The sequence below is a fragment of the Petaurus breviceps genome, unplaced genomic scaffold, assembly GCF_028583685.1.
Source record: "Petaurus breviceps papuanus isolate PSGF00001 unplaced genomic scaffold, PetGlider_PUasm1.0 38, whole genome shotgun sequence".
Lineage (NCBI taxonomy): Eukaryota > Metazoa > Chordata > Mammalia > Diprotodontia > Petauridae > Petaurus > Petaurus breviceps.
Window position 1 is genome coordinate 81,079,605 of NW_027186304.1, and position 13,986 is coordinate 81,093,590.

At 37.1% G+C, this 13,986-nt stretch overlaps 1 protein-coding gene across 1 annotated transcript in view; it reads right to left on the reverse strand.

Annotated features, from left to right (window-relative positions):
- Positions 1-13,986, reverse strand: part of SLCO5A1 (solute carrier organic anion transporter family member 5A1) — a 171,762-nt gene that overhangs the window by 85,690 nt on the left and 72,086 nt on the right. Inside the window, exon 4 of the mRNA XM_069100092.1 lies at positions 458-669. Coding sequence (XP_068956193.1) covers positions 458-669 — 212 coding nt within the window. The remainder of the gene's footprint in view (positions 1-457; positions 670-13,986) is intronic.

A 13,986-nucleotide genomic window follows, 5' to 3' on the forward strand; every position in this document is an offset into this window, starting at 1 on the left:
TGACACGTGAAATTTTTAAAATTTCTTAGCCTATATATTTTCTTATCCTTATTTAGTCTATATCTGTATCTATCTATCTATCTACCTATCTAGCTATCTGTATGTGTATATATATATATGAACTGGTATATAATAAATAAGTTAAGATCTCTGAAATAATCTCAACTCATATTCAAAAATGCTCATATTTGAAGCCTAAATGCATTGGCTATTTCTGTATGTGAAAGCGGGATTACAGGATTTTAATAGTAATTGCTGGGAGATATAACTAACCAATTTTACATTCAAATAGATAAAAAGCTACATTTACAAATGTGTATTTTTAATCCATATGTTATATGGTATGATATAGTCAAAATAAACAATTGGAGGTCTCCAATGCACATGTGAATGATTGTAGGTTCAAATACTTTCAGCTGCTAAGCCTCTGCTTCTCTGAAAAGAACACTTTACCTACCTTTTACATTCTTTCCAAATGCCATAGAAGAGCCAACTCCTTCTTGCTCTCTGCTGTTTGATTTCTCCTTCATGATCTCATCTTCCTCATTGGAAGCACCATCAGAGGACTTTTTCTTTTTCTTATGTCGAGGGGGAAGCTTCTTTGGGAAAGTAAACATTGGGAATATCACAAGAAGCATTGCAATGGCACAAAGAAGGAATCCACTCCACCTAAAAATCAAGAAACATGGGAAGCCATTTATGCCTTAGGTGGTATGAATAGAGAACCAAGTAAGAAGACAGAGCAGAAGTGCTCAAACTTTAAAGAGATACAAAATAATTTCTTTCTCAATCACCAGCTAAAAGGGAAAAAAATAGCTAAACTAAATAACTAAAGAGAAAGACTTCTCTTGTTCCTGGCGCAATAAATGGCAAGCCCATCCATAATAGCAACAGTTAAACACTCTAGCAATCCTATTGAAATTTTAAGCTATTCAATAATATTTCCAAAGAATGTAATTAATGTGGTTTTCACTGTGCTTTCATCTCCTTAATGAAATTTCAATGGTAAGTCGACAAACAAAAGTAACCTTCCATTCCAGTCCTATTCCAGCTCCACAACAAGATATGGAGGAGGCTCTGGGTTCTCAAGGCTATGACAGCAGAGTGAAAACAATGTAGTATAGGTGGCCCATATCCATCGCTCCTGGGAGGGTTAGTGGGTTGTTGTTTTTTCTAAAACCTCCTTGACTCATTTTCCCCACAGTCAGTGTCTCCCTTGGGAACATCAGTATCTGACTTGTGCCTTCGTTTTCAGGGTTTCCCCTGGGAACATCAGAATTTAGCTCATATCTTTCCCTCAGAGGATCCTCAGATTTTCATGCCTATGAAGGCATGGAAATGTTGTTGCAAGCTGCATTAGCAGGCATGTTTCCACCAATGCAATTGCTGGTCTGTTTTTAAGAACTAGGAGATAGTAGGGCAATTATCAAAGAAAACTTTTAAGAATTTTTTATCTCCCAACATATGGGCTACTACAGATATGAATCTTCTATCAAATAGGGGAAACAAAACCATTTCAAATATTAAGAAAAAGCATTTTTAACCTGCCTGCTGATGTTTAAAATTTTTATTTTGATTAAGAGGAATCTGTCAGGCACCTTCTATGTACCCTGCACTTTGGAGAATACGAAAAAAAAAGGTGTGAGGTGTGGGCCCTTCCCTCAAGGAATATAGCAAAAAAAAAAAAAAAAAAAAAAAAGAATTCACCTAAAACAGTGAGGAGTATAATCTATGATGAAGTGTTAGAATGTGGAAGGAAAAACAATAATAATAGCTCGTATTTCTATAATGCTTTAAGGGTTCCAAAAATAAACTTACATAATGCTCTCTTATCTAATCCTTCCAACAGAGCTGTTGTTATTACCATTTTACAGTTGAGGAAAACAAGGCTTAAGAGAAAATAAGTAAGTTTTCCCAGGGTCACCCAGCTAACAAGAATCTGGGGCAGAATTTAAACTCAGGTCTTCCTGACATCAAGTCTAATATTCTATCCACTCTGCCACCTGAGATTATAAATGATTATGGACCTCAACAAAGGAGGAATTAGCACAAACTGCAGTACAGGGAAAAGCTTCATGGCAAAGGATTTCAGCTAGGCCTCAAAGACTGGGTGGGATTTAGATTCTGTCAAGATATGAACTAAACATCATCATGTTACAGTCACAAATTCTTATATTCATTAAGAAGTAGTTGGGGAGGGGCAGCCAGGTAGCACAGCGAGTAAGAGCACTGGCTCCAGTGCCAGGATGACCTGGAGATCGAATCCCAAGCTCAGACACTTAAAACCCACCCAGAAACACCTGGACATGTAACCTTGAGCAAGTTACTTAACCCTGATTGCTTTAAAAAGAAAAAAAAAGTAGTTGGGGGTTTTTTAATACTCAAAATTCTTCTAGTAAGATCCTCTTTCAGTCAATCACTTATCACTTACTATGTACCAAGCACTGTGCTAATAATACAAATATATATTTATATACAAATATAAAAGTGAGTTAGTCTTTGCCTTCAAGAAGTTTATATTCAAGGGGTGGCCAGGTGTTGCAGTAAGAGCACTGGCCCCAGAGTCAGGAGACCCGGGATCGGTTCCAGCCTCAGATACTCAGCACCCACACAAAAATAACTGGCCGTGTAACCTTGAGCAAGTTACTTAACCCCAAGTGCTTAAAAAAAAAAGTTTATATTCTACTGGTATCAAAAGTATGGTCACAGGAGCCTAAAAATAAAATATAATGCACAATGGTGTGTGGAAAACTCATTCACCTTCCATTTGCCTCTGCAGACTCTTGTCTCTGAGTCAACATTTCTTTCACCACCCCACCCCCACCTTCTTCTCTCTTACAGGCCTTAAGAACTGGACTGCTTACCCTCCTCTGATTATCACTACATCTCTTCCCTCTGACTAAAGCTTTTCTCCTCCCTGGCCTGCTTCTGCAGAAGTGAAACACAATTCCCAATTTCTCCCTTATTCTCCTGCTTCTGTGCAAGCCCTGCAGCCCTTCTAAGATTTCCTTAGGGATTTTGCTTTAAGTGACTACAGAGAAACTTGGGAGATAAAAATAACAAACATGAGGAAGTTACATCGCTATAAAAGGTCATAAAGCTTTCATAATAAAAGTTATATCAGGTATTTACCAGAGTGTAAATACATAAGGTCTGACCTCAGCTCCTTCATGAACTCCTCATTCATGTCTCTCAAGAGCCAGTCATCTTCAGCCTCTTTGTCAATTAATTATTATTCATATATATATATATATATATATATATATATATATATATATATGTGTGTATGTATGTATATATATATGTATATATAAATTGTTAATAGGGCAGATGCCCCTGGATCATATTCCTCCAATAAGGAAAATGCCACCCAAAGTTCTAACCCCTTTCTTTCCTTCAGTAGACTCTGTATAGAGAAGAGAAAGATGAAGACAGATGCTCTCACCAGTCACATTTACATAGAACTAAATCTAAGGTTTGCAAGGCACTTTATGTTTAATCCTCACCACAAGGGTGAAGTAGCACAAATATTCTTAGTCCCATTTCAAAGATGTGGAAACTGAGGCTCAGAGAGGTAAATCTGACCACGGTTGCTAAGCAAAGTGTCAGAGCCTGGATTTGAATGCTTGTGTCCTAACTTCAAATCCAGATTTCTGTTTTACCATATAACTCTGTCTCTTACTATAAAGAAAAGCAAAAATTCCAGGTTTCTGTGTTTATCTCTATCCCCCAGTTGCTAATACTTCCTTCCCCACACTGAAAAAACAAAAAACAACTTACTTTGAATTTCTTTCATATATAATTATTTTGCATGTATTTATATGTGTACATATTTTCTCCCCTGATCAAATGCAAGATCTTGGAGAGACTTTTTCATTTTTCTGTACCCCTTACTTCTTGCATGCTGCCTGGCGTATGACAGGCATTTGCAAAATGCTTGTTCATTAACTGATATCTCAATATCTCTCTGTTTCACATAACAATAACAACTCACATTTATATAGTGCTTTAAAGTTTGTAAAAGTACTTTACTATCAACAACGCTGTGAAGCAAGTAGTACACTATTAGCATGGCACAGTGGATAGAGAACCAGCCTTGAAGTCAGAAAGATCTGGGTTCAAGTCCTGCCTCTGACACATCCTAGCTGAAGGGCTCTGGGTAAGTCATTTAACCACTCATGCTCCAGGTAACTTTCTTAAGAATATAAAATTTCATAGAAGGTGCCAACCTGCATTGGTAGAGAGAGTTTTATCATCCAGGAGGATCCCTATACCAGTGAAATCCCAGGTCCAAGCCTACTCCCTGTACCCTATATAAATGAGGAAACTAAAGAAAAGATATAAACCAAGATGTAAAGCACACAGCCAGTGTCTGTAAAATTCAAACCCAAGGGGGCGGCTAGGTGGCGCAGTGAATAGGGCACTGGGCCTGGAGTCAGGAGGACCTGAGTTCAAATCCAACCTCAGACACTCAACACTTACTAGCTGTGTGGCTTTGGGCAAGTCACTTAACCCCAATTGCCCTGCCTTCCCCCCTCAAAAAATAAAATTCAAACCCAATCCTTTTACATTCTGTTAATAATGACACACTTGCTCTCAAAAGAAAAAAAAAGAAACTGTCTTAGGTCAGTCCCAGACGCTATGAGCAATCATTTTATCTTTAATCTGCTTTAATGTAACTGAACATACATTCTGATTATGAGTGATCAACTAGAAGAAACACTTATGGGAATTTAAAAACCTAAACACCTCTCACCTTATCTCTACCATAAACTCCCTCTTTGTCAGTCACTCTCAGTTCTGGGATTCTAACGGTCACTTCAAAAATGCTTCAGTAAGTCTGTGGTCTCATCTGTTATGGGCACTCCTTCCACTGACGAAAATCACAACCCCCCCATGTCTTCTTGTCTTGTACAATTCTCATCCATGTTCTCCCTTGATCCTTCATAGAAAGAGCCATCCAGCCTTTGGATTGGTCTAAAAACTGTATGATTCTTAGTACTTTCTGCTCCTTTCAATGCTCTTCCTGGTATCACTGTGACAGGAAGTAAAAGGTGGTCGTGAAGAATATTTTTAAGTTTTTCTTTGTTTTATGGTTATCATGTCAAAGAATTCATCACCTAGTGGCAAGTTCGTCATGAGCTTCTTGTTATTTGGCTAGACTCGTTCTCAGGTATCTCAATCAATCACCAGGACTACACTTTAAGTCTTTCCAACAAGGTACAACATGCTAAAGCTTATGTTCTCTTTATATAATCTTTAAGAACCTAGGGTTCCTTGCATACCATAATTAAGTATCTTGAAAAAATATGTGTAATTGTAAAGAAATATTCCTAGAAAAGTTGAGGATATTTGAAGTTTCGTAGCTGAATTATGAAGCTGCATTTTCAAAATATTTCTTTCAAAGTTTACATTTGTATATGTTTTGTATTGCTTTATATGTGAATGTGTTATTTCCACCAAAGAAGGAAAGTTCCTTGAAGGCAGAGACTAATTTGATTTTGTCTTTGTATTCTCAGTGCCTGACACAGTGCCTGGCACATAGTAGGTACCTAATAAATGCTTGTTAATTGACTGAAGGTTTAAAATTAAGTGCCTCAGACAGAACACAAAAACTAGCCGTGTGACCTTGGGCAAGTCACTTAACCCCAATTGCTCTCCAAAAAGCAAAAAAATTGAAAAATTAAATTAAGTCTGAGACCACCAGAACTTCTTAAACAAGTGGGAATCAAAAATAATTTTTTTTGAGACTGAGTTTCACTATTTCACCCAGGTTGGAAATGCAGTGACCACTCATGGGCCCAACACCACTGGTGTCAACATAGTTTTGACCTGCTCCGTTTCTGCCCTGAGCTGGTTTGCCCCTTCTTAAGCAGCCTGGCTGCCCCTTCCTGGAAGATCATCATATTGATGACATACTGACTGTGGACTTCCACAGCTTTAGACCTAGTGTAGTTCAAAAATTTCAAATTCAAGCAATCCAACAGCCTTAGCCTCCCCTAGGAGCAGAGAGAACAGACATGTACCACCATGCCCAGCTCCAAAACTATATCATTAAAACAACATTGTTGATAGTTAAGAAACATTGCTGACATTTTTCATGTTGTGATTGGGCTCTGTAGTGATAGATTTAACAAGGCTAAAAATGAACCGAGACACAAACACTTTTTTTTTTTTGCTTTTTGGAGTGGGGAAGGCAGGGCAATTGGGGTTAAGTGACTTGCCCAAGGTCACATGGCTAGTAAGTGTTAAGTGTCCGAAGCCGGATTTGAACTCAGGTCCTCCTGACTCCAAGGCCAGTGCTCAATTCACTGTGCCACCTAGCCACCCTGACACAAACATTTTAAGTAGTGGGAAGGGAAAACTGTCCTGTTTTGCTTTGTTATGAGGGTGGCTTCACTATACCTTCTTCCTTTTCCTACAGGAAACAATTGTACACTCATAAACCCGAGCACATATGGCTAACTTTAACATAAAACATACTATCTGTTCATAAAATGATTCTCACATAATCCAAAGGAGGCTCATTACGGAAATATAATTTTGGTCAAAAATTGAATAGGAAGTATTTTTGTTTCATGTAATGAAATTAAAATAAAACACAAAGTAATTTTAAAGTTTTTGACAATGGAGAAAATCTTCCCTTCTCTCATTTCAGCTAATAAAATAACATCAGAGATTTGCATTAGAAAGAGGCCTTTAAAAGGATTAGAAGAATCTATCACAAGACCAGAAACTATTAAGTAGAAATATAGCAGCATTTACTTTCTAGACCCCAGGAAAAAAAGGAAATAAGATTCAAACAGGACATCTATAAAACATTTATAATATTGCAATAGGAACGTGTGTGTGCGTGTGTGATCATAGTATTAAAAAAAAAGAAAAAGAAAAGAGAGGTTCCAAATGGAAATTTTCATTTCTAAGCAAAATAAAACTACTTATTTAATTTTAACAGTAATATCCTCAGCTTTCCACTTTGGAAGCTCACTGTGTTCCTCTGTGTTGATTCATCATCTATATTTCGATAAAAAGTAGCAAAATCACGATGAGCCAAATCAAATTCCTCCCACCCCAATATATTACAGAGCAGTCATAGCAAAGATGAGTTCCTACCTAAATTTGCTGAGCAATTTATCCCATTCATTTCTACATGTAATAATCATTATTACAATAGAGTCCATTATTAACAATTATAGCAGTAGTAAAAGCAAGAAACATTTACCTCTGCTGCTCCCTCAGGATTTTCCCTCCCTTCAGCTCTCTCATGTAGCCTATACCCAGTCTTCTCTCGAATTTCACCCCATCCACCATGAAAAGCCAGCAAAGAACAATGCCTGTCCACTCCAACCTTCTCTACCCCCAGATTCTTCAAGGATTAAGCATAGTCTTCACTAATTCCCTTATGCTTGGCTTCTGTAACACCACTCTCCTGGTCCTCCTATCTACCTGACCTTTCCTTTTGTCTTTACTTGTCCCAGGTGTTCCATTTTCACTAACTAGTGATCTATTTTGACTGTGATTGCCTTCACAGGTCCAGGTACTATTGATATATGAATTTATTTTTAACAGATTTCATTGACATTTGTTTTTAAGTCACCTAGACTTCCTCTAATCTCCCCTCCTTTCTAGAGAGCCAAAACAAAGATTTTTCAAGAAAAGAAAAACAGAATAAGAGGGAAAAAATACATCCAAAGCCTTCTATGTAACATTCCCTATCTATAGACCCTATCACCTATGCAAAGGCTTAGGAAGGAATGTCTTCTTATATTTTTCTTTGGAGTAATATATTAATTTCTACCAATAAAAATTACTTATAATTAGTCCTCTTACATTACTTAGGAAATTGAGGACATTCTACATAAGCTCCCTAATCTGTCATTCTCTTCATCTCAAAACTTCTTGCCATCACCCCCCAACACACACACTCTCTTCTCCTTTCCCTCAGTCTCTGAAAATATCATTCCTTCTCCTTGCCAAGGCCAACCTCAACCTCAACCATCCCCTCTTTCTTTTCCCTACTGCCTTCAAACATGCCTAAGTCTCTCTCATCCTTAAAGAAACTTCACTTTGCCCTTAAGTTATCATGCTAAATCTCTCCTCCTTTTCAACCAAGTTCCCTGAAAAAAAAAGCAGTCTACACTGATTGCCTCTACTTTCTCTCCTCCCACTTCTCAATACTTGGCAATCTGGCTCCTGACATCACCATTCATCTAAAAGTGTTGTCTTCAAAGTTACTAATAATTTCTGAATTGCCAACACTGATTATCTTTTCTCAGTCCTGATCTTTCTCTTTCTCTCCTGCATTTGACACTGTTGACCACCCTTCTTCTACTTTTGTAAACACTTCTTACTTTCCTCTGCTGGTTTGATAATATGTTCTTTTGAAAACTAAAAACAGATAAATAATTTTTTTAAGTATGCTCTTTACCTGTGGATCCCCAAAGCTCTGTCTGAGTCTTCTGTCTCCATTCTCTCACTTGGTGACTTCATCAGCTCCCATGGGCTTAATTATCATCTCTATGTAGATGACTGACAGATCTATATATCCAGCCCCAGACTCCCTTCTGAATTTCATTGCCTGGGAATCCCCAATTAAGTGCTGTTGAACATCTCAAATAGAATGTCCTGGAGACATTTCAAATTCAAAACACTCCTACTCCTCCAAAGAGCTCTCATTATCTTCCTCCCCACAGAAATCCTCCCCAGTTCTAAACTTTCTTGGTTCTGCAGAAGTCACCACCATCCTTCCAATCTCCCTGCCTCATGTCTCTTCTCACTCCAGTCCAGCCTTTGCACAGGTGCCAAAGTGATTTTCCTTAAGTGTTCATCTCACCATGTTATTACCTCTGCTCAGTCATATCCAGTGGCTTCTTATTGCCATTAGGACAAAACATCATCAATTTGGCTCTTAAAAACCCTTCACTGCCTAGTTGCCACTTCATTTTAATTACTACCCCTTCAGCAATCTATGATAGAACCCAACTGCCTTTTTCTCCATTCCTTACATCACATTCCTTCCCCTTTCTCTGTGCCTTTACAATAGCTATTCCCTATAAATGCAAATTAGCAGCTAGGAGGCACAATGGATAGTGTGCTGGGCCTGGAGTTAGAAGGATCTGAGTTCAAATCCAGCTTCCAACACTTAATAGGTATGTACCCTGGGCAGGTCACTAAACCTGTTTGCCTCAGTTTCCTCATCTGTAAAATTATCTGAAGAAAGAACTGGCAAACCACTCCAGTATCTTTACCAAGAAAACCTCAAATGGAGTCACAAAGAATTGAACACAAACAACAAATGCACTCCTTCCACATAGAATCATTCTCTTATTTTAAGAACTCTCAAACTCAAGCAATTCTTCAGCCTCAGCAAGGGATTACAGGCATGCACCATCATGTTGACCTCTAAAACTATATTACCTCCTCCAGTAAGCTTTTCCTAACCCTCACCCCCAGCTGCTAGTGCATTCTTTGACAAATTATCTTGTATTTAACTTTGTATTTATTCTATACATGCACACATACTTATATAGGATCACTCCAAAGAAAACATAGGAGAAAAAAACATCTCTCCCTGCTCCTTTATAGAAGTGGCAGAGTCTATAGGAGAACATTGCCTATGATGCTAATTTTTATAAGTATTTTTTCTCTTATTCCTCTTTTTCTTTTCTTTTTTTTTTAATCTTTGTCATGGCTTTCTAGAAAGGGGGTGGGAATCTGGATGATATAGAAACAAAAGATATCGATAGAATCTATTTTTTAAAATTCATATATCAGTAGCATTTGGACCTGTGAGGTCAATGGTAGTCAAAACAATTCACTGGCTGTTGAAAAAAAGATCACCTAGGACTAGATGAAAGAGAAGGAATTGCTCTGATCAAAAGAGTACCAGGAAACAGATGTTCCAGAAGCTAAACATATGGGTATTAAAAGCTGAACAATGCATACATATATATAAGCACATATATATGTATATATATAATCATATACACATACATTTAGTATGTCATATACTATTATAGTCCCAAGAGATAAAAATAACAAAGAATTAAACAATCCGTACTTTAAAAGAGCTTATCTTCTAATGTTAGACAACAAGTGTGTTTGTGTGCATGTTTATGTATATGTGTATACACACACACCTGCATATATACACATATTTGTGCATATATCTATATATACATAGATATTGTGTGTATGTATATATGTATGACACATAGTAGGCATTTAATAAAAGCCTTGATAGGCTTGACTGCAGAGATGAAGTTAAATAGTAGGTGGATCAAGCCTGAATTACTATTGTATTATTGTTACTTACTATATGCTGAAACTGTAAGAACATCTCCCATATTGGGAGACTTCTAAGCAAAAAGAAACCTTCCTATTAAAAATGATGTGAAGAAGGAGTCTATGACTACACAACATTTTTAGGTTAACCAAAGAAAAAGGCAGCATGCGATGGCAGAAATAGCACTCAGTTTGAAACCAGAGGACCTGGGTTCAAATCCCAGCTCAACCACTTGTGTGATCTTGGATATATCCCTTCATTTCTCTATGTCTCTGTTTCCCTCAATCTGTAAAATGAGAGAATTGAACTAGATGACTTCAAATGTCCTTTCTAGCTCTTAATCTATAATCCAATCAACTACATGAACTAACCCATCAGTTTCCCCTCAAATAACAAGTGGCTATGTCTGGTACTGCTAAGAACTTTATGCCAAGGCCAAAGGCTAATCATAAGTGTGGAAAAGGCAATCCATTGTGCTAGGTTCACATACACTGGATGCCTAGAAGACTGTCCACAAGCTCAGGCATATGCTACCAAACCAATTAGTGTTCTTAAATCTTCAGGAATACTTGAAGAACAGCAACCATATCAATAATGAAGTATGTCAGAATCAGAAATTTTCTGCAATATAAGCAGAAGTAAACTGGTCTCAAATCACATTTGGCCTTGTGACCTTCACATGGATACTGGTACTTGTTTCAACACTGAAAAAGCTGGTGTAGGACAAGAAGAAACTCTATATACACAGAGGAGTGTACCCTTCTCTGGAAGTACCAGAGAGGTCATGAGGACCATTCATATCCCCAATACTAGCTATGCATCTAAGACCCAAGTCAGCTACAATTCAGCTCTATGACAAATCATATTCTTCAATAAATTTCAGAGGAATATATGTGAATTTTATGTTGAATTTGGCTTCACCTTTTAATGACACAAGGTAAGATTGACCACATAACTTAGATAATATAAAGTACTGTATACCTCAAAATGCTCTATAAATCTTAACCTTTATTATTCCATGCTTAGCACAAAGTAAATGCCTAATAAATATTTTTATTGATTAGATTATTCATATAAAAACGAGAAGCTACTAAATGTCAGGAAATGGAGAGGAAGATATGATCACTCCCCACCCCCAATCCTTGGAATTAGCCTCAGGAACCTACAATATTCCTCATACTGCTTTCTCTTTCTGAGTTCTCCACCACCTGGTACTTTCCTACTTTATTGTATCATCTGATAGTCTTTCAATTCTCCAGGTAAACCATCCCCTCCCTCACATATGTTCAACATTTTCCTATCTTTAAGTTTTTGCTTATATTGTTGCCTATATCTGGATACTCTATCTTCCAATCTGTTGAAATACATACCATTCTTCAAAGACCAGCTCAAAAGCTCTAACTTCCATGAAGCCTTCTCTATTCTTCTCATACTCCTAAGTAGCCTTTCTTTCCTTAGATGTTGCATAGTTTTGTATCTTTCTAGTAAACTTACAACTTGTATAGTAAGCACTGTGGTTGTGATTTGCATACATATTCTATAATCACTGCATAGTTCTCTGTCCCATACACAGTTCCATAAGGACAAGAACCATGTCTTTATTGTATTTCCATCTCTCCAGATGCAAAACAGTACTTTGCACAGACTAGTCAAATAATAAATGATTGATACAGCAACAACATTGTCTTAGACATAAGGCCAAGTGTACCATCAATGGAGTATATCTAGTCCAATAAGCCTGTTGAGTCTTCTTCCAACTGGCTTACTTGGTCCTGGATTCTACATGTAACAATTGTGGCATGAGAAGGTGAGAAGAGAAGAAAAAGACTATGGCACCAAGGAGCTAGAATCATATAGCTTTAAAGATGGAAGGGACCTTCCGCGTTATCTATTCCAAACCCTTGATTTTATTGTTTAAGGAAAATGTAGCCTAGAGTGGTTAAGTGACTCGTTTAAGGTAACAAGATAATGAATGAAAGAATGTATTTAAAACTAGGGCCTCCAACAACAAAATTAGTATTCCTTCCACTGTACCATGCTACCTATCAACTGGAAGTGGGATGGTAGGGGAAAAAAGAGATAAGGTTACTGTTTTAAAATGGGCAGATTTTCTTTAGAATTTTTCTGCATTTTTTTTCTTCTTTCATTTTTCCCACCCCCAACCCCAAAATGATGATTTTCTAGAAGTCCAAATCTAGCCTCAGCTTTTCAAAAAACAAGTCAGAAGGTAATTGATTTCCATCCCCCTTTTCAACTACAGATTTACTTCAAATAACTTGCAAATACAGGTGCCATTGTAACAGAGGGCAGTTCATGGTTTATTTTTTTTTCCTCAGAAAGATTCATTCAGTGGTACCTCCCACACAACCTCAAAACTCTAACTCCTCTTCCGGGCCTCACTTAAATTGATGTGAGGACATCCATCCCACCTACTTCCAAACACAGTCTCATATTGCATGCCAACAAGACACTTAAATACCAAAAATATTTCACTTTCTATTTTGAAAATCCAATATGTCACTATCTAGTTCCTGCCAAATATTTCATATCCTTTGTTCATTGGTGACTGGTCAGTGTTATCCATTTTAGATTAGCACTACACAAGGATGTAATCTTCCCTTCATTTCTTTGAAAAATGCCCATAATGGTCTTTGTAAGAAGACGGGCAAAACAATGTTTTTGATTATGATCAAATCCTAGCACATAAGTTCCTAATACTCAACAAAGTGTACTGAGAAGTACACAGTACCTTACTGACTTAAAATTATAGAAAAAAAAAGCTAATCTACTTCAAATTATTCAAAATATTCCAGAATCACCCCCAAAATATACTTTTTCTGCTCTCTCATCATCAATTTCATCATCACTATTCCTTTTTTACATTTTGTGCAAAATAATTTAATTGTATTCATCTGAAAAATTATGGTCACTCATTCAAGAACATTTTATTAAGTAAGTACTATGTCTATGGAGCAGCTGGATGGTAAAGTGGATAGAGCATTGGGCTTGGAATCAAGAAGACTCATCATCTTCATAAGTTCAAATCCGGCCTCAGACACTTAGTAGCTGCACAACCCTAAGCAAGTCACTTAATCTTGTTTGCTTCTGTTTCCTCTTCTGTAAAATGAACTGGAAAAGGAAACAACAGACCACTCCAGTATCTCTGTTGAGAAAACCCCAAGGGGAGGCTAGGTGGCGCAGTGAATACAGTACTGGCTCTGGAATCAGGAGGATCTGGCTTCAAATCCAGCTTCAGACACTTGACACACTTAGTAGCCAAGTGACTTTGGCCAAGTCACTTAACCCCAATTGCCCTCCAAAAAAAAAAAAGGAAAAAATAAACCAAAACCCACATGGGGTCACAAAGAGTCAGACAATAGTGAAATGATTGAACAACAACCTCCTATATCTATATCTCTTTGCTAGATGCTAGGAAGAACACAAAGAAAGTAAATTTTCCAAGCTGGAAAAAGAATGAACAAATATATGAAACTGCAATAAAATAACTCCAGGGCAATAGAGGTTATCTAATTTTAAGCTATAGTAGCTTAAAACTGCACTGAGACTTTTGGAACAACCAGTGCTGTATAAGCAATAGTGTAATGGTGTGATATACATTGTATAAGGTTTATATTCTACATAGTAAAGGAACTTATTTTAAAATAAAAGAATTTATACACATCCACAAGAATGTTGTCATC